This window comes from Poeciliopsis prolifica, unplaced genomic scaffold, assembly GCF_027474105.1.
Source record: "Poeciliopsis prolifica strain line A6 unplaced genomic scaffold, Auburn_PproV2 SCAFFOLD013, whole genome shotgun sequence".
Taxonomy (NCBI): domain Eukaryota; kingdom Metazoa; phylum Chordata; class Actinopteri; order Cyprinodontiformes; family Poeciliidae; genus Poeciliopsis; species Poeciliopsis prolifica.
Window position 1 is genome coordinate 900,001 of NW_026562388.1, and position 24,748 is coordinate 924,748.

Below are 24,748 nucleotides of genomic sequence, written 5' to 3' on the forward strand. Positions count from 1 at the left end.
ATTTCATATATTACTCGATTATCGTCCTTCCAGAAGGTCTTCAACTCTGGACAGTCACAAAAATACAAAAGTATCCCGCAGCGACCGCACCGCACTCCCTCTAGCAAGAGAACTATGGACCACCCAGCTTCGATCTCTGCTTTGGCGCAATAAAAAAATCTGATTAGACTCTTCCAGCAGAAATCGCACCATTTAAAAGAATTTGTGGTGGACAGAGAGTTCCTCCAAATCTGCATCCTCATATATTTCTTATTCATTCGATTGAAATTAATTTTATGTAATTGACCCAAATTTTTTAATATAGTAAATACTCCATTTGTAATTGATGCCAATTAAATTAGTAACTATTTATTAACTGTTTAGATGGAACAAAATGGAAGGTCATAATCGGGGTTTGTTTGATTGTTGAGTCTATATTGTGAGAGTCCAGGATGTTCATAAGCCATGGAATACCAGGTTCAGGGTTTTTAATTACTACTAAAACATCATCCTCATTCAAGCAGATTTTGTTTTCCACATTCCCTGTTGTCGCCCCCTCCGACCCAGACTCCTCTCTAATACCCTGAGCCAATGGTTCGATAAAAAGATTAAAGAGTAGTGGGCTAAATGGGCAGCCCTGCCTACTTCTTTGTTGTAATGTTATTTGATTCGAAAGGTTTCCATTAATTTTAGTTCTTGCTTTTTGGCGAGGAATATATAGTTCTTATACATTGAATAAATCTATCACAGAACCCAAATCTCTTCATTACTTCAAACAGAAACTCCCACCCGACAGTATCATATGCCTTCTCGGCGTCTCAGCTTTTTCTTTAATTATATGATCAATAACATGAACGGCCCTTCTTATACTGTCATGCATTTGTCTATTACCAATGAAACCTGTCTGGTCCTCAGCTATCAGGGAAGACATCAGGGTGGTTAATCTCTTAGCTAATATTGCTGCATATGGTCTGTAGACTACATTTAACTCACTAATTGGTCTTTACCCTTTAGGGTCCGTTTTGTCCTTCCCCAGCTTTGTTTTGACCGATATAAACGCCTCTCGCCATGATGGCGGCAGAGCGCCCCCTCCCAGGGTGTAGTTAAAGGAATAGTGGGAGAACCGATTCCTTCATGGCCTTATGCCACTCAGGAGGGGAACCCAGGAGGGTCTTAAGATTTGATATCGCACGGTCCACTTCCTCAGTTGATATTTCTGCCATTAACTTCTTTATTTTGGTCTTTTCCTAGAGATGGGAGATTCAGGGAGTTGAGACATTTTTGAATTGTTTGATCATCCATTTCGTCCGGCTGTGTGTACAGAGCTGCATAATGCCCTTTGAATGATCTCTGAATTTCATCAAGTTTTAGCTATCTTGTTAGCTTTTGGATTTCGAACTTTATAGATTGTATTTTCCCACCTGTTGTTTCCTAAGCCTCCACAAAAGCACCTGAGCAGCTTTAGGTCCTGCCTCATAATATCTTTGCCTCAAATATTGAAGTTTTTTTTTTCAATTTCCTCACTTAAAATTTTATGAATCTCCTACTTAATAGGCCTCATTAGTTCCTGTAAGGAGGGGCTTTTGTTAATCGAATGCAGCTGCTCCAGTCTTTTTTAATTTTCCTGCAAGTCCATTAGTTTGTTTTTTTTTTTTTTGTTTGTTTGTTTTTTTGTAATCTTATTCAAATTACCACATTTTGCAATCCCACAGAATTGTAGGTTAACTGTTCCATTATCATTGAATTCTATGTAACTTTTAAGCTCCTCTGCCATTTCCGCTTTGAATGCAGTACTATTTAATAAGCTTGTGTTGAGCCTCCATAAAGTGTTTTTAGAATTTCTAATTAAATTAATTTTCATATTTAAACCAGAGTGATCAGAAATGTCTCTTTGGCCTATTATACAATCTTTCACTCTGTGAAGGTTCCTATTGAACATAAAAAAAAATAATCAATTCTAGTATATATGTTATTACCTAGTAGAGTAAAAAGTAAATTCATGGTCATGTTTATGGAAATGCCTCCATATTTCTGTGAGTCCCAATTCTTGCAGGATTTTTTTTTAATTGCCAAAAGGTAAATATATTTTCTGCAGTTTTGGCCTAATTACAGCTCTAGGTTTGTTGTTCTTTCACCAAATAAAATTTTTTGAGTCTGTGCTTCAGTCAACAATAATTTCAATAATCAATTCAACACAATGAATCCAATTTATCGTTCAAGCAATTCTTGTAATCAATCCGATAAAATGCAACCAATTTTGGTCATGAAGCTCTCCATACATGTTCCTGTTTTTGTGGATCTACATTGAAAAAAACAAAAGCTCTACAGTCCAGGTGTTACAGTTTCACTGCTTCCTGTCCTAAAGATCACAATATTTTCTCAGGATTAATATCCCTGAGTCAGGGAATGGCGACGACGAAGTGGCTATCTGGAACGGCGATCCGCCAACGACGGCCGAACTCCAGCGGTTCCGAAGGGAGTATGTGCAGCCGGTCCAACTCAGGTAGAGCCGTCGTCCAAGTACAGGTTGTTCTCATTTGGTTCAGTGTTTCTCCTGGAATGTGGAAAGTGCTAAATGCCATTTATTCAAGTGATAAAAATCAATTTGGGAAAAAAAAATGTTCACACGGATTTGAACGGCTCCCTGAATAAACTTGCTCAGTTTAGGAACGCCATTATGTTTAATTCGCGTGGCACAAAAAAAAATGTTTTCATAAAAATGTAACGTGAAGTGAAAATGTTCATTCAGCTGGACAATTTTATGACTCAGTTGTCGCAGATTAAAATCCCAAATTTTGGGTACTACATTAAGTTAATTTCTCTGTTTTTCTGTGTCGCCTCAGTTGAAGTAATGTGGACGATTTTATTCCCAGACGTTTTCTGGCTTCTCACAGGACAAAAAAGGAAACTGTCTTTGTCTGACGCTGTTCTTTAGCTTCCTTACTCTTTCAAATTAAGAACCCAGATATTCTCAGCGAGTCACAAAATTACTTTACTAATAAAGTGGAGTTTATGTGCTCAAAAGGCTTAACGGAGTTTACGTTAATCGACTTAGCGGCACTGAGACCTGAAAGCTCCTTAGTATCACAGAACGAATGAAAGGCAGCTGCTGCAAAGGATTTAATCCACAAAACAGTGAGACTATAGCAACTACAAGTGCTAAGATGTAAATATTATGCAGTAGCAGTTATCTCTGGAAAACAAGAAGATGGTAAAATCATTTTCATACTCTGCTAGTGCACAATTAAATATTAAAAACACCAATAACGCTCGTTGTTATGTAAGGTGTCCCTGTTATAAAGTAAGATAATCCAGTAAGGTGAAAATAGTTTTAGATTAGTCTTAAAGTCAAAACATTTCTTTTTTTCTTTTTTTTTCTTAGCTTAAAAAAAATAAACAGATTATTATTTTAGGGTTCTAAGAATGAGATGACTTGACATGTTTATAGAATTTGTATTCATCAAAGCGCCTGTTGGAGCAGTAAAAAGTCATTTTTAAGTTACGTTCTTAAAGGCGTGAACTCATCCTTTGCAGGAGTTTAATGTTGTGAGTGTGTGACGCTTCACAGGGTCCTCAACGTTTTCCGCCAGTGGGTCGAACATCATTTCTACGACTTTGAGAATAATCCAGACCTGAGAGTTCAGCTGGAGGAATACATCACCAAAAAACTGCAACTGCGAGGTCAGTCCACCCAGTGTCAAGAAAATAAGCCATTTCTCATTTATATGCAAACAAAAAGTTTAGGTTTTCTCCAAAAGCATGTTAGTTTCACCTGCAGTAAAAAGAAAACGATGCAAAGTGAAGAGCCTCAAACTCTTGATGCTCTCACTTTGCAGCAACATTGAGAGGTTTTGTGTGTGACAGGAATACAAGGGCCCAGTCTGTGTAACTAAACAATGGAAAAGTGATGTGATGTGAAACCAAATGGGGTTTTGAGGTGAAACTCGCTTTTGTTGGAGGATTTTACATTGCAGCTAATTGTCACGTAGTTTTTCTTCCACAGTCCAGTTTCCCCACAAGTCGAAGGTCATGGTCTCTATGACCCAATTTTTACACTAATTCCCCGAATTTTACTAAATATTTAACTTTTTTTCATGCTAAACATTAATACAGAAAATAATTAGGGCCACTAACAAATAAACAAAATTTCTTTTCTCAGAATCAGAATTGTTTAAATTGTTTATAAGACAAATCTACCAAATAAGATTTGGGGACAAGCTTTCAGTGTGAATTTGCAAATCCTATAGTGAGGAAATAGAAATAGGCACATGTGTATTTTTATGTTCCAACAACGTAATTGACAAACGTTTAAGAACATTTGGAGATTTATTTGGATTTTTACGTAGATTAACACATCATTAGATTTTTGAGAAATAATGACTCTAATCACCTTCCGTACGTTAAAGTGTTCTCTAGAATCTGTAAAGTTGTTTTTGTTTTGTTTTTTACAATAGTGTTTTGTAATAAAAGTTGTCTCTTTTTTTTTTTTTTTAAGGCAAGTCTATGAGAAAGTGGGTGGAGTCCATAAATAAGGTGATCAGGCGGAAGCTTCAAATCCAGTCGAACGGCGTCAGTCACAACATCACCTTCGAGAGCTCGCCTCCTCCCTTCGAGTGGCACATCTGCAAAGCCGGGCAGATTGAGAACTTTGAACTCATGACCCTTCACCCCATAGAGATTGCCCGCCAGCTCACTCTGATCGAGTCTGAGCTCTACAGGTAAATAACGACACAAACAGAGACACAGGAGTTTGAGAGGAGGCTCTGTGTAGTAACGAGAACGCTTGACGCTCAGAGCCGTCCGGCCGTCGGAACTGGTGGGCAGCGTCTGGACCAAAGAAGACAAAGAGAAGAACTCTCCAAACTTGCTCCGCATGATCCGCCACACCACCAACCTCACGCTGTGGTTTGAGAAGTGAGCCCAGTTTTTTTTTTTCTTTCCTTTTCATTCCCACGTCATTCGTTTGTCATCTTGAATGAATCTTTGCGTTGCAGGTGTATTGTAGAGATGATGAACCACGAGGAAAGGGTCGCCGTGTTGTCTCGGGTCATCGAGATCCTGCAGGTTTTCCAGGAGCTCAACAACTTCAACGGCGTGCTGGAGGTGGTCAGCGCCATCAACTCTGTCCCGGTCTACAGGTTGGAGCACACCTTCGAGGTGAGTCGCATCGATCAGATTTCTGCCGCGTCGGGTTGTTACCATGCAGTTAATTCATCACAAGGTACATTGAAATGAGCTGGATGATTTCCACTTGGCTGTGCGTTTGTGTTTGTTTCTGGTTGCATTTTATTTTGGACATTTTTATAAATGTCTCCCACTTCTAGTTTTCTTTACAAAAAATAAAGTTTGGGTCAGGGTGAACTTGCATTATCATGCCTTTATCAATATGTTACTGGAAAATGGTGAAGACAATTAACAACATCGCCGACTATCGCGATGCTTACTGGGACGATTCATCGCCAAGTAGTTTCTATACTTCTCTCCAGAGGTCCGATTCTTTTTCTGCTTAGCAACCCAGACCAGGAACATTTAGATTAGATCAACATTTAGCTTCATCAACTTCATAGAATCAAACATGGAGAACCAACATTTAGTTTTATGCCTACTTTTTTTTTCTCTCTTTTTGCTCTTTCTTTTGGCTTTTCGTTTTGTTTGTTTCCTTCTAATTCATGTAAATCACTCTGAATTGCCTTGTTGCTGAAAATGTGCTAAATAAATAAAATTAATTGACCTGTAAGTGGTGGTTTTAGCTTTAAAAGCGAATCTGATTTTGATCAGAGAAAACATTTAGAATGCTTAGCTTAGTCTTCACCTTCCTTAGACCTAATATGTTGCATTACTGTCACATATGTCAAAGTATTTGGGGAGATTTTATGATCAAGTTGCAGAACATATGAGAGGTGGAAGGAAATCAAACATTAAGTCTTGCGTTAGATTCTCTGTTCAATATGAATTTCAACTTTGACTGGACCGTTCAAACTCTAAATATGCCTTGATCTGAATCGCTTCGTTAAAAGTTTCTCACCTGAATGATTTTGGAAATTTCACCGATACAAGTCGCGTTTTGCTTTTTTCTGTTTTCTTGGTCACGTCTCCTCTAGAAAACATTCGCATAAAACCGAGCAATTTAAAGAAAAAAGTAAAAAAAAAAAAAAACGTTTGTGACTTTTTAAGTTAATATGACTTGTAATTCCCCACCTGATTCCTGTGTTTTTGTACTTTGCAGGCAATTCCAGAAAGGAAAAAGAAAATATTGGAAGAAGCGATGGAACTGAGCCAGGATCATTTTAAGAAATACTTGGCTAAACTGAAGTCAATAAACCCACCCTGTGTGCCTTTCTTTGGTAAGTCCTGCACAGAGTAACTACCCTCTCATTGCCTAATTTATTCTATATTATTTTTACCTTTTTTTTTCTTGATATTTAGAAATGTTATAAGTTTGCCCTTTTTACTCTCTGCTGACCAACCTGTCTTCTTCCCCAGGCATCTATTTAACCAACATCCTGAAGACGGAGGAAGGCAACCCCGACATCCTGAAACGTCACGGCAAAGACCTGATCAACTTCAGCAAGCGACGAAAAGTGGCCGAAATAACAGGAGAGATCCAGCAGTACCAGAACCAGCCCTACTGCCTGAAGGTGGAGCAAGACATCAGGGTGAGGACTCCCGTTGTCTTCGAATGTGTTTTTGTCTTTGTATTTGTCGTATCTGAACGTCTGAATCTGTGCGTCCTGTGTTGCGCAGAAATACTTTGAGAACCTGAATCCGATGGAGAACATGAGTGAGAAGGAGTTTTCAGACTACCTGTTCAAAAAGTCTCTGGAAATTGAGCCCCGGAACACCAAGCAGCCTGCGCGATTTGTAAGTGGTCCTGTTGTGAAAATGCGAAGCTTCTCGCTCTAAAACGTCTCACATGGATGATTTATGTCGCCTGATTCAGAACCTCTGGTCACATTGGTGGCGTGTAACTCAATGCTTATTCTAATGTTTTCTGTGAAACTGGGATTTAGTTTCACAAGAGAAGAGCACTAATTAAAATTCTGGCTTTTTTTATTTTAAAATAAAACCCCCATCAAATCTTAAAGTAACACTTTCTCTATCAGGGGCAAGTTGACTGAGTCAGTTCAAGAAATGTTTGCTGCTAAGGGATTTATGTTTACGGTTCTGTAAGCTGAGCATTTGGGTCAACAGGAAACTGCTCCTAATGGGTGGGTTTTGAAATCCACCTTTCAATAAAACAATGTTAAAGGAGAATTAAGTTTAAAAAAAAAAACAGTTCTCACCTGTATCTGAGTTTAAAAAATGACATGTTGAAAATTATTTATATTGTTCTCAATAATTAGTTTTAAAAAAATCTTATAACATTGTTTTAGGTGGGAAGGCCTCCTGGACATCACCCTAATGTTTAGCTCCTTGCTTGGATTTTTTTTTTGTCTGATTCAAGTGTCAGGACTTTGACTAGGCCGGTGCAAAATGTTTTTATTACATCCAGTCAGAGGAAACAAGTTGGTAACATTAAAATATGAATTATCTGCCACGAATAATTATTTTAGATTTAACTGTGTGTCTGATTTTAGACGATTCAATTTCAAAATTACTTTATTGATCCCAAAGGGAAATTAAATGTTGTTGTAACTCATTAATGGAGATTCTTCAAAGTTATCGAAGATGGGAAAACAAAGCCGAGACCATTTAGAAATGCCTCTGGTTTTTTTCCACGCAGATGTAAATTACACATTTATTTGCTACCTGGAGCGCACTTGGCTTGCTAAAGCTTCACAAGTTTGGTCAAGCGTGTAAAAATAACTTTAATTTGTTCACTCAGTGCAAATAGGAGTAAAACTGCCCATGTAAAACAAACAATAAAGAAACTGAGACAATAGGTAGACTGTTTTTGTTTAAACACGTAAATCAAACTGGTACAAAAATCTTGTTCCAAATGGTTCAGGAAGTTTCATCAGGAATTTTCAATATGTAACATAAATGATAAAGCATAGAATTAGACTGAATAGATCTGCTGTCAGCGCTACAGATATGAATATCAGGTTGGGGCGTTTCTGCTCTTATCCATGCTGAATCACACTGTTCACACTTTCTGAACTGGAATTATAAATGATTTAAAATCTGCTGCCAGAGTGTTTTAGAAAAAAGCGTTTATGATTTTCTGTCTCCAGCCCAGGAAGACCACGTACTCCCTGAAGTCCCCCGGGCTCCGGCCCGTGCGAACGTCTACCTCCGGCACCCTGAAGGGCCACCCGGTGGCCCTGGAGCGGGACCTGCAGCATAAGATCACCTTTCGCAGCATCGCCGAGAACGACCAGGACCCCCCGTCTTCCGCCTCGGTGCCCACCTCTCCGAACACGCCCACCCCGCCGCCGTCGGCCTCCTCTGATCTCGGCCCGGTCTTCGACCACGACCTCAACAGCTCCTACGGCAGTGAGTTTCATTTCTAAAAAGAAATGTGTGTGTGTGTGTGTATGAGGAAAGCAATCTGTTGTATCACTTAAAGTATTTGTAAGACAAACACAGTGGCGGTGAACACTTCCTTCACGTCTGTTTCTAACCCAGCCTCTTTGTGTTTGAATTTTTCAGGCTCTATGTTCCCCTGTCCTCTGAACCCTTCAAGTGAGTGATCGGTTTTTGATTCCCATAGTTTTCCTGCTTTTTCTGTTTCGTTTCTTTGTCTAACTGCTGTCCGTGTTGCTGTTTGCAGAGTTACAGTCTGTCTCCTGTGGCAGCCTCCACCAGCTTGGAGAGGATCCGAAACCGCCTCCTTTACCTCCGCGAAGGAAAGACACCGTGTCTGAAGCGAAAGTAAGAGATGCAGACGAGATGAAAACATAAAGTGCATGAGAGGAGGCGGCAAAACGGGAAGCTTTATTACACAGTTGAAATTTACAAAATTCTACTGGATTAAAAACGAGAGAACCTGTTTTCCATCTTTGAATAAAAAAAAAAATGTTGATCAGTTCGGACAGATTTACATTCGACATATCAGAGAAATATGACGGATCAGGAGGTTATTTATTAAAACAAAGTACATAACTTCTTATATCAGATTTAATATTTCTTTAGGTTTTGTATATTTTTCACATAAACAATAAATTAAATTATCCGGCACATAAATATTATGTGACCGATCAAGACAAAGAAATCCTGAGAGGAAATGATCGAGGCTTTTAAAGGTTTCAGCAAATAAACAACCTTAAACCGACATGTTTTTTAGTAAACTGCCTCCACTAAAACACGAGAAAGGCAAAGCAAACTTGTGCATCAACAGTGACCTTTGCCCACTTCAAAATAAAAGCGTGGATCTAATTGTTACTTGAATAATTCCTAACAGTCGACAACCAAAACATTTCGAGCTTCTTTCAGCTGAAAGTGTTTACAGCCAAGTAAATCAGCTCTTTAGACCTTATCCAGAAAAATGTATTTAGGGGAAGGTAAGCGTGCCAAACATGGTCAAAGTTAGCAATAGCCCTAAAGCACTAAACTAAAAATTAACTGCACTGTTAACAGGTTAGTGGAAGTGTGACCACTACTGGTCTTCATGATGCCGTTTAATTGCTGATTTTGTGTTTATGAATCTATTTATTAGCTTTTCTAACGAGCGTCGACGCCATTCAGCTGATCAACAATAACCAAATACATCTTTAGAAAATAGTATCTTCTGTTCAGTATTCATTGTCCAATCAGTGTGTACATAATCACGATACTTTGACCCTTTTGAATTCTGCACCTAAACAAAATTGCTACTATAACTAATGAAATCTAAACAGTGTTTAACTAACAATAAGTATTAAAAAATAGCAAACACACTCATAAAACTAACAAAAAACACTTAATTGTTATTCAATCTTATTTATTTTGAATAAACTAATAAAGACGAACAAAAAGTCACAACAAAATAAAACTAAGCAATTTTTTTTTTTAAAACTCAAAGCTGTTAAAACCCTGATGTGGAAAATAGAAGCACCTGATTTTATTTTGGGGCATCATGAAAGGGGCGATAAATATAATTAAATGACACGTGTGTGTGTGTGTGTGTGTCAGCAGAGCTCCATGTGCGACAGCCCCCCCGCCATCCCTCCGCGGCTCCCCCCTCTGCCGAGGAACCAGCACCGGTCTCCGCACTACAACGGCCCCCACTATGACGGACCCCTGCCCAGCCCGCCGCCTCCGCCGCCCCGGGACCCGCTGCCCGACACGCCCCCGCCGGTGCCCCTGCGGCCTCCGGAGATATTCATCAACTACCCGCAGCCGTCGCCCGGCCCGGGCGTGGCCCGCTACAACTGGGACCTGAACAGCTCGCCCAGCTCGCCCAACACGCCGCCCAGCACGCCGTCGCCGCGCATCCCCCGGCGGGGCTTCCCTCTCAGCGCCAGCCAGAACAGCCTCTACCCGCTCCCCACCGCCGCCCCGCCCGTGCCCCCGCGCCACAACCCCGTCCCGCAGCTCCCCAAGCTCCCGCCAAAGACATATAAGCGGGAAGCCCTGCAGCCGCCGCTGCAGAGCCTCCCATTGGTGGAGAACACTGACGGCAGCCAGTGAGTGAGGCTCCGCCCCCGTAAGCCACCAAAAGAACTCAAAGAGCCTCTGATCTGAAAAGAGCAGGAGCTGCTCCGCAACAATCCCGCCACACCTGCCTCGTCCGCTCAGGGGATCAGTAGCTCCGCCTCCTCCGCAAACCCTCTGTGCCAACGACGAAACACACACCGCCGTGCCAGCTAGCAAACAACCCAGCAGCGTCTGCGAGGCGCAGGGACGGCCAGCTGTTTACCCCCAAGGCTCCTCAGACTCCATAGCCTCAACCGCGCTTCTTTCTCCGTTTCTTTTTGGGCATTGACGTCAGTCCGCATTCCCCCTGCAGCTCAGAGCTCCACAACCTCAGAGATCGTCCGAAGCCCTTCCTGTTGGGGAGGCGAGCGGCTGATCTGCTTCGCTTTTGTCTTTTTTGTTTTGTTTTGTTTTGTTTCTTTCCTACTAACTGAAGACAGTTGCCAAAGTCTTACTTTATGCAGGGGGAAAAAGGGATTTCCTTTTTGTTTTTGAAGCGATTCTAAACACTAAACGAAACACTACAAAGTGCTGAATCCCCCCTCCCCCCGCAGCCCCCCTCACTTTGTATCTCAAGCTGTACACTGTGACTGTAAAGTAGCAAACTGTCTGTTTTGTTTTGTTTATTTTGAGGTTGTTTGCCTAAAATCCTCTCCGCAGCCGCAAGAAAAAGTTGCCTTTTTTTTTTCTTAAAAAACAAAAAAAAACAAAAAAGAAAAGTCCAACAGCAGTGACCTCTGACCCCAGTCCTATTGGCCCAGACGGACACACCAGCTGAGCCAAGAACACTCCGTTTGCACAAAGCGTTGGGCAAAGTCAGCAGGTTTAGGTTGGACGGACCTCACTCTACGACACCGACGTCTTAACCGACCCCAGCCGCCTCCTCCACCCAGACGTCGCGCCGCTGTCCGACACTGTGCTCCTCAACTCCAGCTTCTTGATTTGTGTTGAAACTTTTTGCACTGGAAGCATTTCTCCCACCAAAGCTTTCGGAAGAGGGCGGCTCAGCCTCTCACCCTCCTCCTCTCCGTTTCTCTCTCCCCCCCAGCAAGTGCTCCCGATGCCTGAAACCCACGAAGAAGAAGAAAAAAAAAGGAACTTTTTAACCCAACTTCTTCCTCTTTTTTTTTATTTTTATTTTTTTTGTATTTTTCTTTATTTGGCCTGAAACATTTGGTTTCGATTCGGACAGACTGAAACGATCCACGCCTCGCGCTCGGATGTGCCTTTTTAGTTCGTTTTCTACTTTACAGGAATAAAGCAGACGGTGTCTAAAACGCTTAAAAATGGAGAAGAAAAAAAGAAAAAAAAAGTTGCCTATGTAATGTTTAGAACAAAAGCTATACACTATATAAAAAAAAAAGAAGTTGTACGTTTGTTCATGCTGTGTGTATATATAACATGTATACACTGAGTCATTTGTATAAAGTGAAAATCCTTTCCCTCCGCCCTCCTCCCTCCGTCTCAACGTACCATCATCCACCCTTATTTCAGCCTTTTTCTTAAGAATCCAACGCTGCTACAGTGGGCTAAAAATGAAATGTAAAAAATACAAAAAAACAACAAGTCACTGCTGCTAATTTGCAGACAATCTTCAGTTCAGCCACTGCGATTATTTCCCAGGAAAAGCCATTAATTTCCCCCCTGACCTCCTCTGGTGCTTTAAAGCAGTGGAAAGGATCCAGTTTAATACGCCAAGCACTTACATGGACGACGCGTGCTTCACTTTGTACATCCTACTAATTGCCTTCTTATCTCCCTTTCAAAGACTTTTTAATGCTTACCCTCATCAGACAGAGGTTGGAGTAGTATTAAAGTTGCAATGGAATATATTCAAGTCACATGTTTTGGTGCGTAGTAAAGAATTGGGGGGTGGGTTTTTTTCTGTGTGTGTTTTGTTCTTTTTGTTTTTTTTTTTTTGTTTAGGATTTTTTTTTTGGGAGTAACACACTTTGTGCACTTTAGGCTGTACTGTTTAAGAGCCAGTTGTCACAGGAATGTTTGTAAATGCAGTGACCCTGGGCAACACGGATCAGGCCAGGAAAGACACAAGTCTACCACCTCAGTTTGTTTCTTTTCTCTATTTTTCCTGACATGTTCCATCTCACCCGAACGCTCGCTCGCTTTTATATATATATATTAAAAATATATATATATATGTATAAATAAATTTTGCTCATTCACTGAGTTCAGGTAAAAGGAGGAGGAGGATGATGGGAGTTTTTCAAACTAGTCTTGCAACGCGGTGTTTGGGAGGATTTTCATTCTGGTTTCATGTGAGAACACTTTTGTCGTTTTTTTTTTTTTGTCTCTGTTTTCCCCGTCTCAGTCTCCCGTGTCAGTATTGATGGGCTTGATCTTACCAAGGTTTCTTTTGTTGTCGTCGTTTCAAACCGTCCCTCTCACCTCCACCCACCCCCATCCTCAAAATAACTATTGAGTTCTGTTGATGGCACTGTAACAGCTTGATCCAGCAATCAGTTTGTTTGATGGTATGTGGCCTTTTAACTGCTTTGTATTAATGATCTTGATGAGATTAATAAATCACCCAGTCTTATTTTGTACTGAACCACTTATTTCTCATTTGTTTCTTTGTGCAAGCCGGAGCTATGAGACATTTTGTCAGGTTTTCTTGTTTCCTATTGTAGTCCAGAGAAATGGAGAGGAAAGACTCGTCATCAAGTCTTGGCAGATTTCCTTCCAGATCTTCTTTGTATTTATTTTCCCCGTCACTGCTGGAAAAAAAAAAAGATTCCGTAACCTTATTTGAAGGTGTGCATAAGACTGACACAGGTCAGTAAATTCATTAAATGACACTTTTAATGACTATGTTAAAATTGTCAACTTGGCATTAATAATGTGATTTATTCGCTGGATGGCATTTCATGACAACAGTTGTAAACGTTCACAAGGACTCCTTCATGTTCATATCAGCTGTTATGTTTATGTCAGTGTTATGCACACACCTTCAAATAAGGCTACCAAACAAATCTCCACATGATGCAACCAGCAGGGAGATCACACGTTCAGTTCTGTCTTGTTATATACAGAACTGATATGTCTATATATATGAACACATGGCAAACTGAACTTCCTGTGACTTCCTGTTTAATAAGCTTCCAGCTTTTAAGGAACATCCTGGAATGGGGAAAAGCTTTTTTCTTCCAGCTCTTCCTTAAAGGTTGAGTTCACCGTTCCGCTGCAGCTCCTCCAAAGTAGCTGGTTATCGTTTCTCCTTTTTAGCTTGTCTGATTGGGCAGTTCGCTAGAAAAATGCATTCAAAATAAGGGGCTTAATTTATAGTTATTAGATGGTAATAAAATACTAATAAGTGACTTTATTTTATTCCAACTTGAGCAGTCCCAGCTTTAAAGCAAATATTTGACTTCAGAAAATCCCTTCAAGCTCAATTTGGGAAGCTTTGTGACCCGGGGATCCATTCAACCAGAGGCAGACCAGCACACCAAACATCGCAAATGGATTTATTCAAATAAAGAGGGTGTAGATGTTTTGCTTTTCAATTTTTGTTTTTCTTGTTAAAAAGTCAAACTGTGCTGCAGGGTCCCTCGCTGTCCTCACTGTCCCACAGTCCCCCCCCGTCCACAGCTCGCTGCTGAGCAAGCGCCGGCCTGAGGACAAAAAGACACAAAGCACCGGTCAGGTTGGTTTACCTTCAGTCTCGTCATCGTAAATTTGACGCGTTTCTCTTCCTGGCCGGAACGATGACGATGATGCAACAAACGACACAACATAAAACCAAATGATCGTTGTGACCTCATCCACACATACAAGGTGTGAAGTGTTTAAAAATATGGTCAGATCCAGGAAACCAACCGAGAATAATATAATTTTTTCTTTTTTCTTTGATAAAAACTGACCATTTTAACTGGACAAATAGAAAAACTATCCATCCAGAATGACACCAATTTATTTTAACATAGATATATTGGCATAAATTATTTATATATCTTGCTTGTTGGAGAGATTTGACATGAAAACATGCGCACACGCCTTTGCATTATGAAATAAAAGTTCAGTCAGTCATTTTATTTTACTTTTGATCTATAAGATCGAAGGCCACGATGAAGACGGCGGCTCATCTTCCATGTGAAGCCAATGCATCGTTTACTGCTGAGGTTACCTCAGGATTTCCCTGCTGGGAGCGAAAGCTTGGAAGTTGTTCCTCGCTGGACCTGGAGCTGGAAGTGGAACAAACCCAGCAGGTCTGTTGTCTCTCTCCGGAGCGGAATCGGCCTGATCCAGACGGTCGTTCACATTTAAAGGAACAGGAAGAGCATCATTATGTCAATATGCTTTGATCCGATCTAGAACATAAGAATAAGAGTTAATTTGAATTTATTTGATTTTTCATTGTTTTAGAAACGCGTAGATTCTTGAAAACTAATCTGATTTTGTTTGCTGTTATATCTTTTGGCCACACGGGGGAGCCAAACTCAATATAATCTCCATTTCTTCTTGCATTGTTGGGGTTTGGGTTTAGAGGTGTGTACCGTGCACACACACACACACACACACACACACACACACTCACACGTTTGTCATTCTGTTTTCACAAGTATTGTATTGACTTCTGTTCATTTATCATTTATTTGGATCCTTGCGCTAAAAACCTCAACTCAATTCAAACCTTAAACTTAACTAACCCAAAAACAGCATTTTAACAGCAGTCGTTCCTCACACCTGGTAATAGTTAGGAAAATGATCATTACACGGTATCAAAAACAAGGCCACACATTACACACATACACACACACCCACACCCACACACACACACATACACCTCAGTCCAATTTAGAAAGACCAAATAAGCTAACATGCATGTTTTCCCCATCCCAGGATGTTCCTTAAAGTATTCCCAGTCCTCGGGACTCACTGTCCCAATCAGCTTGGCAAAAAGTTCAGCACAGGTCCTTTTAGAGAAAATTCAATTTCATTACAAGTGAAGAAGCAGGGAAACATCTAACATGTGCGGGATCCTAAGGATTAAGATTGAGTTGCAAAGTTTTGGCTTCCTTTTATTCTCAGCTTTGGGAATTTTTATATACCTAGAATTTTCAGAATTTTGTCACGTTATAGCATTAAGCATTGTTGTTATTTCTTGAGATTTTATGTGTCAGACACACATAACGGAGCCAAAAGTGGGATGATTTTGATCACAGCACACTCGTATCTTAGAATGACCGAGTCCAGAACTTGATTGAGGATCAGCGACAAGATATGAAAATGAAAACATTCTAGAGCTAAAAGTCCTTTAGCCATGCAGAAGTTGGATCCAAGCAAACAAAATGTTGAAGTACCTGCTTGGATGGATCGTCCCAGATGGGCCTGAAGGCACTTTTCAGATGTGGAGGAGGCGACCCTGTCCTCAGGCTGACCAACCTCTTCCCAAAGGAGCTGATGAGGCAAGGCGTCGGCCCGTCCACATACGGTCCTGCGGGGCTCCTGATAGGAGGGTGAGGGGTAAATCTGGGAACCTGCCACCTCACGCACACAGTTCTGCCTCTGGTTTCCCCCGCCGGCGCCGGCTGCTCCTGCCGGCTGAACGAGGGCTTCAGCAGCACGGGCACCTGGCTGTCCTCCTCGTCGTCGTCGTCCTCCCCGCTGTTGGTGTCCATCGCCTCCCTCCGCAGGGTGCCGTCCGGGCTGCAGGAGGTGACGGAGGAGTAGTCGAAGGCGGAGGTGTCGTCCGTCTCGCTGTGTGCGTGCGTCGTCTCCGGGTCGTTGGTGGACTTCACCGTGGGCTGGCTGAAGGTGCCCTGACCCGAGTCGCTGTTTTCTCCCCATCCTGCGACGTCCGGAGGGAGCAGAGAGCAGCACGCGTGACCGCAGTGGCAGACTGGCTGCCTCAGGGCGGCCCGGTCTCTCAGGAAGCCCTTCCTCCTCACCGGGCTGCAGGACCAGCACTCCAGGCGCATGGACTGACCGCCATCCACCCCGTTGGTGAGGGGAGCAGCCGGCTGGACTTCTCTGAGACGAAAAGGACTTTCAGCAGGGAAATTTGAATCGTCAAGATCTCTAAGCTACTGCAACAACACCGAGGTCGACGTACCTCTGGGCAGCAGAGCTGGACTCCGCTCTTATCTGCTGGCTCCTCGTGCAGCGGCCTCCAGAGGACGTGGCGTCACAGGGGGCGCTGTTGGTGTCAGGAGATGAACCTCTCAGCGTCAAATTATGACTAACATTTAAAGATTTGAGTTCAAAAGTCAAATCTGATCAATGAAACACATGACTGTTGCATACTAAATGTGAGAAACACAATAAAAATGGGTGGCAGACGCTGTAAAAAATTTAAATCTGGTGCTAAAGTTGAAACTTTCTCTAATTCACAAAGGGTCAAACTTACAGAATGAACAACATTTGATTAAACATGCAGAATTCATCCAGGCAAAATTGGTAGAATGAACTGATTCGTGATTCAAACTGTTACAAACGATAAGCGGTCAAAGCCACTGGAGAAGTTTGATTTGTCATCTCCAAATCCAGTTTTTAAGTGCATTTGGACTCAATGTCCAGTTGCAGCTCCCTGTTTCAACCATTTGACCCAACCGAACATGAACGGGAATCGGTCAAGAGGCTCAAGATCAATCCTGGAATCACCAAAGCGCCAGGCAGTAACGGACTGGAAGAGTTTCTGTCCACAGTGGAGACAGCTCAACATCACCCACTGAGCTACTTGGTCTCAGGTGGAAGTTAAATCTTGGAGGACTCAAAACAACTCCACACTAAATTCAGGCTCGAGCAGCAAGTTCTGTTGTACGGCGCATCATCACCATCATTCCACCATGAAAAAAAAAATGGCCCAAAAACATCAGTAAAAGCCCCAAATAAAGACCATCTAAACTTTTCAACATTGGATCTCTTCTGTCCTGCAAATCACTCTGCGGCTGCACTTCCTCACCTTTGCCCGGCTTCCTCGTCTTCCTCCCATCGAACATCCTCCTCCAAGATCACGTGACAGCGGGACAGAACGCTCCTCAGCGCGCTCTCAGACCCCAGCAGCAGGCTGCAGTCGGGATGCTCCTTACCGGTCCACTGCAGCAGGCTCTTGGACAGGAAGTTAAGTCAGTTGTGAAATAGTTGAACATTTCATGCGTCGTTGCACGTACACGAGCCTGTGAAAATCCTCCCCACGTTCATACTGCAGCCGCAAACTCACGTATTCTGAATTCTGGGATCGGCTTTGGTTTTGTTTCTTTTATAAAACCCAGTGAAATTCGTGAATAGAATCTGTCGAGTGCCGACGATACAGGGAGCCAAATTTAAGACTTTTTAAGACCTTTTTTTAATGTCAGCCAGAAGGACATTTAAGACGAAATAAACCTGCAAATATAAGGGATGACTAAGAAATTATGCTGGCTCTTGTTGGCTGGGAACAGAAGTGAGGCAGTGGCAAAAACAAGTATTGTCCAAATGAGCGATGATACTTTTACCTATGAGATGCAAAAAAGCCTACAGACAAACAGCTAGCAGCCAGTCGCCGCCGCCTCAAGACACTGAAGATGCCTCAAATCAGCGCCATGATGAACAAAACTACATAAGAGATTAAATAGTATAGCCACAGCAAACTTTAAGACTTGTGCTTAGCATATATAAGGCTAGCTTACATTTTTTACAATGAATTTGGGATTTTTAAGGCCTTAACACTTAGACACAGCACTTTAAGACTTTTTAAGACTCTCTAAGGATGCACAAACATCCTGTGCTAGTCTTGCCACTGAGAAACGCACTTTTTAAAGAAAGTCAGATGAAGTGACTTTACAGACGACACAGCAGACGGCTCTCCTCATATCAGACCAGAACTGGACCTTCGTAGCCTGTTTTCTAAACACTAGCTAAGTTAAAACGGCACATCGATCCCCCCAAAAAATTTAAAACACGGTGGTGGCGGCGTCATGGTGTGGGGGATGCTTTTCTTTCAGCACTTCCACAAAGTATTGACTCATGGGGGCTGAAGAGAATAGCATGCCACAATTTGCACTGTAATATTTTCATAGAAAAGCAGAGCGCCTTCAGTCAGAGGCTTCTTTCTTCCAAATTCGTTGTGATACAGACCGCTACAGGAGCACAATGTTGTGTTGACCCACCGCATAAAACACATCCGGGTCCCTCACCTGAATGTGGCTCAGGTAGCTGTGAATCCGAGCAACGGGAGCCAACAGCAGAGAGAGCAGCTTCACTTCGTCTCTCTCGGTCTGGCCGCTCTGTGGGAACGACCGGAAAGCTGTTGCCATTGGCGACCACCGTCCACCGGCGTGACGTCAGCACGTTGTCGCGCGTTCACCCACCTGCGTTTGGAGGCTTTTCCCTCGCCGACTCAGCCGGTTGAACTCGAGCGAGAGGAACGACGCCAAGGTCGTCGTGTATCCGAGATACATGTCTGAAAAAGCTGTCTGGACAACCAGAGGGAGAGTCAGCGGCCCGACCGGAGCGAAATGACCGGAAGTGACCGAGAGAGAGAGAGAGAGAGGGCGAAGCTCACGTCGTTGTGGCCGATGAGCTGCACCAGGATGTCGCCGACCAGAGACTTCCAGTGCTCGGCGGACAGTCTCTGCTGCAGGGTGTCCCTGAAGAGCACGTGCCGCTGCAGGAGCCGCTCCACGAACCTCGCGTGCGTCTGCCTGGGGGACAGACGCACGAGAGGAAAACCTCTCTTGACTCCTCGCGCTCTCAGTGACGCAGAAGCGGCGTTAACGCGGTTCTAACACTCACTGCGGCTCTCCGGGCGTCAGGTGAGCTGGCGGCGCTTTGTACCTGTCGCTGAGCTGGTTCAGGGTCGACACGTACTCCCACTCGGAGTGCAGGAGCTGCATGGCCACCTGGTGTCGAGCATCTGCACAACAACACAGAAAGTCGGAGCAGCGGCCAGGAGCGGCTGCCGTAAAGCCGCTTGGCCAGCAGAGGGCGCTCAAGAACGACTTGGTTTCTCTCACGTGAACCACAACTTGGGAATGAAAATGTGTAGTTGACCTTTTATGGGTCTCAATTTGAAGGATTAAGAAAAATAATAATAATAACTCAGGATTAAAAAAGCAAAAACAACTAACAAAGAAAAACCTTTGTAGTGTAATTTACAGTAATTGTATGTTGAAAACAAGATAAATAAAAATATCTATTTAAAAAAAAAATCTTCTTTTTTAAGGAGTTTGGTAAGGTGGGGCCCAAATAAAATCCTGCTCAGGGCTGAATCTAGAATGTATACCCAGCTCTGGTCAAAAACTGTTTAGAAAGCTTTTGAATCCAAGAGCAAATTGCTTCAATGGACCGGAACGTTTCAGAACCTCAGGCCTGACCTGTTCCTTCGCTCAGCCCGGCCTTCAGGCCCTGCAGGAAGCAGTGAAGGAGCAGTTTCCCTCTGGACAGGCCGGCCCGCGGAGGAGCACAACACTCGCAAACACCCTGGTCACCGGCTGGCTCTGCCGGATCGCTGGGGAGCGACAGGAGACAGATGGAGAGAAATTTCTCAGCTGGTCTGACGTATTTTTCAGTGATTAAAAATAGCACACGTTTTGCTGCCTGCTGCATTTATCCAATCTGAAAACATTTAAAAATTGAAAATCCTCCTCTGTGGTCTGATGAGACGGCACACGACACAAATCAAGAATAAGTAAAGAAATAATAAAGAAAATAAACTCAACACTAAATAGCAATTAGTAGTGATAGTCCCAAGGACACACATTGCGTATGTGTGTATTCATATTACACTTATAATAATGTAATACACAATATAATGCATAATAAATAACAGATATATGAATATATATCACAATAATCAATAAATCAATTGATAAATTAACACACACTCAGTCATTTCCCTTGGCATAATTTATCATTTTTCTCTTTCTGCCAAAAACTAGATGACAAAAGTCTTTTTGGAGGATCATTTTGTTTACAGAATAATTCATTTTATTTGTTGTTTCTGTTGTTTTCTTCATTTATGTCAGAGATTTAAAATGTCTTCCGGTTCCTGAGCTAAATGTTCATTACAATTTAAAGTTCAATGATGTTTGAGAATGTGTTTTTGCATTATTATTATTATTATGCCGTTATCATTATGTTACTTAAAAATTGTCTCACGACAACAATATTTACTGCGATAACTTCTGGAGCAATTTATCGCCCAGCAAAATTTGACAGACCTCTGTGTAACATAAGGGACTCAAAATGCCTGTTTGGATTTCCGTCCTTCCAAGCCAGACTAAACATTTCTGGTTTCTTATCTGTTGTACCTTTCTCTTGGTTTGGATGTGAGGCTCTTTCCGTCCGGCTCAGGCCCGGCCCTGTTGGAGTACAGCTGCACAATTTGACTCCTCAGCACTCCAAGTTCCTCCTGTGGGATGGAAATTTTTTTTTTTTAAAATGGCCCAGTCACAGTCGAACGTTGACCCCTGTCGCCGTACGCTGGACGGACGGACGTCCGGCCTCACCCTCAGCGACTCGACCAGCGCCTCCAAGCGGAAAGCTTTTTTCTGACAGCTCCTCCTGTTCTCCTCCATCTCCTCCCTCAGGTGCGAGTCTCCATGCTGGATCTGGCCGAGTTCCAGCAGGGCGCTGGTGAAGCCCGTCTTCAGTTCTGTCACCATGCACTGCAACTGCAGAGGCGCACAGTGAACGATGGCAAGGAGTCACAGTGGCTTGATCTTTTCTGAAACGGCTTCCTGTCACAACCATGAACTTTGTTTTGCAGGATTTTAACCCTTTTCATGCATGAATTATGATCCTATCCTACTTTTTTTTTTAAGGCATAAAAAAGTGTTAGAAAAAAAATGTGTAAAACCTTTTTTGATTATTTTATTTGTTTTAGGGAAAACAGCAGAAGTAGGGACGGAGTCGGTTGGCATGCTTTGTGTCTGTCGGCCATATTGGATTTGACAAAAGTAATTTCTTGCATTTGCAGCTGGTGGCCGGTCATCTGCAAATGACAGTGTATGTTATGATGCATTAGTGTCTACTTCAGTGGTCTGTGTGCATTTCTAACATAAAAATCCACAGGAAAAATCCACAAGAAAATGGCTTTTAGATGAAAGGGCATGATGGTTGGTTGCAGTAGTGACCACCACATGACCTTTCTTTTTCATTTTTTTTTCATTTTTTAATAATGTGACAAAATGACAACTTTTTTAGACAACTGCCTTCTTTAAGAAAATTTTGTCATCTTTTTTAATAACCAGTGTTTTGTTTTCATATCGAGGGTTTAAAATCAAGATAAACAAACATAAAATGCATGAATATATATCTAAAAAAATATATAATTCCAACCTAATGACAAGGAAAAACAGCCCTAAAACTCTTCAGGAAGAGCAAACAAACAGACAGAACCACAATAAAATTAAAGTGCATCGATGTTTGAAGGGTCTAGTCAAAGTTCAAACTGAATCTGACTATGAAACCGCCCAGTGTGACTAAGAATTACAGCCTAGATGTGTGAACTGACATTCAAAATGTCTTATTTTTAGAGAAAAACACTGAAAGACACATTTCATTTCCTTCCCCTCAACAATTCTAAACCAATCATTTCCCTATTCAATAAAATACGTTGAATTTTGTGGCGTTCTCTTATAAAACGAAGCTGCAGCCCAACGATCTAGCACACTGGAGAGGCTTCATCTGCTGCCACCATGGAAGGATTCAGCGTCTCTTTAACGCAGCGAGCTCAGCTGATGACGGGAAATTTACCTTTGAGATTTCAGAGACGAGCTCTGCCTCTTGAGGCTTCATGACCTTTGCAGAGAGAGACACAAACACGCCTGTTTGCAAGCTGTGCAGCCCGTCTGACGGCTTCAGGGATGAAAGCCTGTCTACACACAGTTTCTACTTCAAAAATGGTGAATTTTTTATTTTTATTTTTTTTGTCTTTTTTTTTTTTTTTTTTTTGCTCCTCGTGTTCTTGTGTTTGTGTTACCTGTTCAGATGTTGCTCCTGCCAGCAGACCCTCTGCTAAGGAAGCGGCGAGCGAGCCAACAGAGCCGAGCCCCGCGGGGGGGCAGAGGGGGGGAGCTGCTCCAGGAGCCAAGATCCCTGCTTATAAATCTGCAAACAGACGGGCGGGCAAAACCCGGAGAGACCCGTCAAATTGAATTCGATCACAGAAAAAGCCAAACGACGTTTGTGGTTGAAACGGCCGTCAGGGCAGAACCCGGCAGAAAGCAGGCGACGTTTCAGTTGATCCTATATGTTAGTAATCATGTATCACGGGCTGTAACGTCACCCTGAACTTTGAAAAAATCCTTGTTGCGACTTAAACGACACGTAACCGTCCAGGCATCCTTGACTAAACCTTCAAATAAAAATAACTTGCGTTGCAGAAAGAGTTGGAAAACACTCGCCTGGCTTGTCGGCGTTCTTCCGCTTTTCCATCCAGTTAGAAATAAAAAATGTGCGTTCAGCCCCGGAGTCCTTAGCCGTCTCGTTTCCGCCCGCTTCCTGCGGCTGCTCTGTGTCGTGTGCTGCTCTCGGTGCCGCAGGTCTCCCTCCTGACAGGAGGCAGAGCTTGTAGCTGCATCAGAGCAAGGATGCAAAGCACACTGCAAATCAGAGGGGTGGAAGTGTCTGTTGTCGTCTGTGACATTCATAATGAGAAATTATTCTATAAGGATCTCCTAGATCAGAGGTCTGCAACCTTTACAACCTGCAGAGCCACTTTTACTGCAAATGAAACTGTTTTGAATTGATATAGGAGATACTGGGAATTTGAATGGTTTTAAAGAACCACCATTTTATTTAGGATTTGAAATCAAGGTGAAGATAAAATTTTGCAAAAAGGGGATGCATCTTTCTTTTTTTTTTCCTTCGGTGGGATGGAAAATACTGAAATTCAAGAAAGCATATGGATTCCGACTTAATGATGAGAAAATCTGTGTTGAAGATATATTAAATAAAAGTATATATAATTCACACACACAAAAAAAACTCTTAATAACTGAGAATATTTTAGACTAATTTCGGTCATTTTCTGGGAACAACTTGAAACAAAATCTTCGACTTTGTAAATTCTCTCTTTTTTTTCTTTTTCTTTTTAACTTCTCTTTTTCTACCCACAGCAGCCCGATACAATACATCATCGTAAAAATCAGATCTCAAAACAAGACATCACTGGCTCTTTCAGTGTCTGTCGTGGGAAATTCAGTGCAAATATCGCTGCGAACCTAAAAAGGTACATTTATTATGAAATATAAAATAAAAAGTATTCGCCGTCTTTTTTTTTTATTATCATTGTTTTTTAGCCAAAGTTATAAAGAGTCATATAATAGAGGGTCCAAAGAGCCACTTGTGGCTCCGGGACCGCGGGTTGTAGACCCCAGATGGATCTTTATTTCTGTTCTTACTTTACAATTACAAACTTAAATGCCTTTTGGGAGGAGTTTACATGTAGGAAAACACAAAGTAGAGGATACTTGTGATGTGGAAGTAAAAGGATTGAGGGTTATTATTGAAATTAGGTCTGGACTTTGACTGGGCCACTCCATAAAACGAATTTAATTTGATCTAAAATCGCTCCATTGCGTCTCTGGTCGTGTTGTTTTTGGGGGGCAGGGGAGGCACCCTGCTAGAAGCTGAGCCTGTTGCAGTTTCAATGCTTTCTTCCAAAATTCAATGATATTCTCATCAACGGGTTTCCCTGTCCCTGCTGAAGAAAGGGATCCCTCAGTATTCTGCTGCCACCACCATGTTTCAAGGTCAGAGTGGTGTGTTTGGGATGATGTGCAGCCTTAGTTTGCTTTCTGATTAACAAACCTCTGAGACTTCACAAAAAAAAAAGAAAGAAAAATCTATATTTATATTAAGATTATTATTTTACATATATATATGACTTTTTGAGATCGAAAAGAGTGGGGGTTTTTTTAAGTCAAAATATTCACAACAATTCATAGTGACAATCATAGTGCGCATTGTAGAGGATGTTCCTCTTTAGTTGTTTACATTTTTACTGGACGATATTTTACCGTTCACCGGCGTCCTGCATGTTTCACTTCTCTCCCCGGTGGCAGCGGCGACCTTTTCCGCAGGTCAATGTTCTTCTCAGGCCTCTTAACGAGCCATTATTGGGTCCAGGTGCGTCAAACCAGGGAGGGAACTAAACCCCGCAGGACGCGGGCCCCTGCGGAGAGGCAGCCTTCGAGATTTCGTCGCCTTCACTCCGCCCCTCGCTTGGGTGAGCTAGGACTATAAATCGAACGCCCACTCCTCGGTCCTG

The 24,748-nt window shown here is 42.3% G+C and overlaps 2 protein-coding genes across 5 annotated transcripts in view; one reads left to right on the forward strand and one right to left on the reverse strand.

The window, feature by feature from the left end:
* The window catches only part of sos2 (son of sevenless homolog 2 (Drosophila)), a 42,429-nt gene extending 29,329 nt beyond the window's left edge, over positions 1 to 13,100 (forward strand). The window contains exons 12-23 of one of the 2 annotated variants that reach the window (XM_055037983.1): positions 2,363 to 2,482; positions 3,548 to 3,660; positions 4,475 to 4,697; positions 4,774 to 4,893; positions 4,974 to 5,136; positions 6,206 to 6,323; positions 6,463 to 6,635; positions 6,724 to 6,840; positions 8,154 to 8,415; positions 8,572 to 8,604; positions 8,693 to 8,793; positions 10,033 to 13,100. In XM_055037983.1, the coding sequence (XP_054893958.1) occupies positions 2,363 to 2,482; positions 3,548 to 3,660; positions 4,475 to 4,697; positions 4,774 to 4,893; positions 4,974 to 5,136; positions 6,206 to 6,323; positions 6,463 to 6,635; positions 6,724 to 6,840; positions 8,154 to 8,415; positions 8,572 to 8,604; positions 8,693 to 8,793; positions 10,033 to 10,530 (2,041 nt within the window). In that variant the 3' untranslated portion in view covers positions 10,531 to 13,100. The remainder of the gene's footprint in view (positions 1 to 2,362; positions 2,483 to 3,547; positions 3,661 to 4,474; positions 4,698 to 4,773; positions 4,894 to 4,973; positions 5,137 to 6,205; positions 6,324 to 6,462; positions 6,636 to 6,723; positions 6,841 to 8,153; positions 8,416 to 8,571; positions 8,605 to 8,692; positions 8,794 to 10,032) is intronic. The other variant, XM_055037984.1, reaches the window with a different exon arrangement.
* Positions 13,101 to 14,004: 904 nt separating this feature from the next.
* Positions 14,005 to 24,694, reverse strand: LOC129365418 (uncharacterized). Of its 3 annotated transcripts, none has more exons than XM_055038613.1 (15): positions 24,498 to 24,691; positions 22,457 to 23,050; positions 22,231 to 22,275; positions 20,982 to 21,146; positions 20,784 to 20,884; positions 19,848 to 19,981; positions 19,267 to 19,387; positions 19,037 to 19,175; positions 18,843 to 18,947; positions 18,669 to 18,758; positions 17,456 to 17,601; positions 16,607 to 16,690; positions 15,855 to 16,524; positions 14,678 to 14,790; positions 14,005 to 14,165 (listed from the first exon to the last, which is right to left on the reverse strand). In XM_055038613.1, exons 3-15 carry the CDS (start codon positions 22,270 to 22,272, stop codon positions 14,081 to 14,083), a joined length of 1,995 nt encoding a protein of 664 aa, XP_054894588.1. In that variant the 5' UTR covers positions 22,273 to 22,275; positions 22,457 to 23,050; positions 24,498 to 24,691; the 3' UTR covers positions 14,005 to 14,080. The 3 variants fall into 3 exon arrangements, with proteins under 3 accessions (XP_054894588.1, XP_054894589.1, XP_054894590.1); XM_055038614.1 differs by having other exon boundaries at positions 22,457 to 23,078; XM_055038615.1 differs by lacking the exon at positions 14,005 to 14,165 and having other exon boundaries at positions 14,773 to 14,861; positions 24,498 to 24,694.
* Positions 24,695 to 24,748: the final 54 nt, after the last annotated feature.

Coding starts and splice junctions, on each gene's coding strand:
- LOC129365418 (XM_055038613.1), bottom strand. CDS start 22,272: ATGAAGCCTCAAGAGGCAGAGCTCGTCTCTGAAATCTCAAAG. Junction 21,147..22,230: donor TCGTCTCTGAAATCTCAAAG/GTAAATTTCCCG, acceptor GCGCCTCTGCAG/TTGCAGTGCATGGTGACAGA. Junction 16,525..16,606: donor TCCAGCTCTGCTGCCCAGAG/GTACGTCGACCT, acceptor TTTTCGTCTCAG/AGAAGTCCAGCCGGCTGCTC.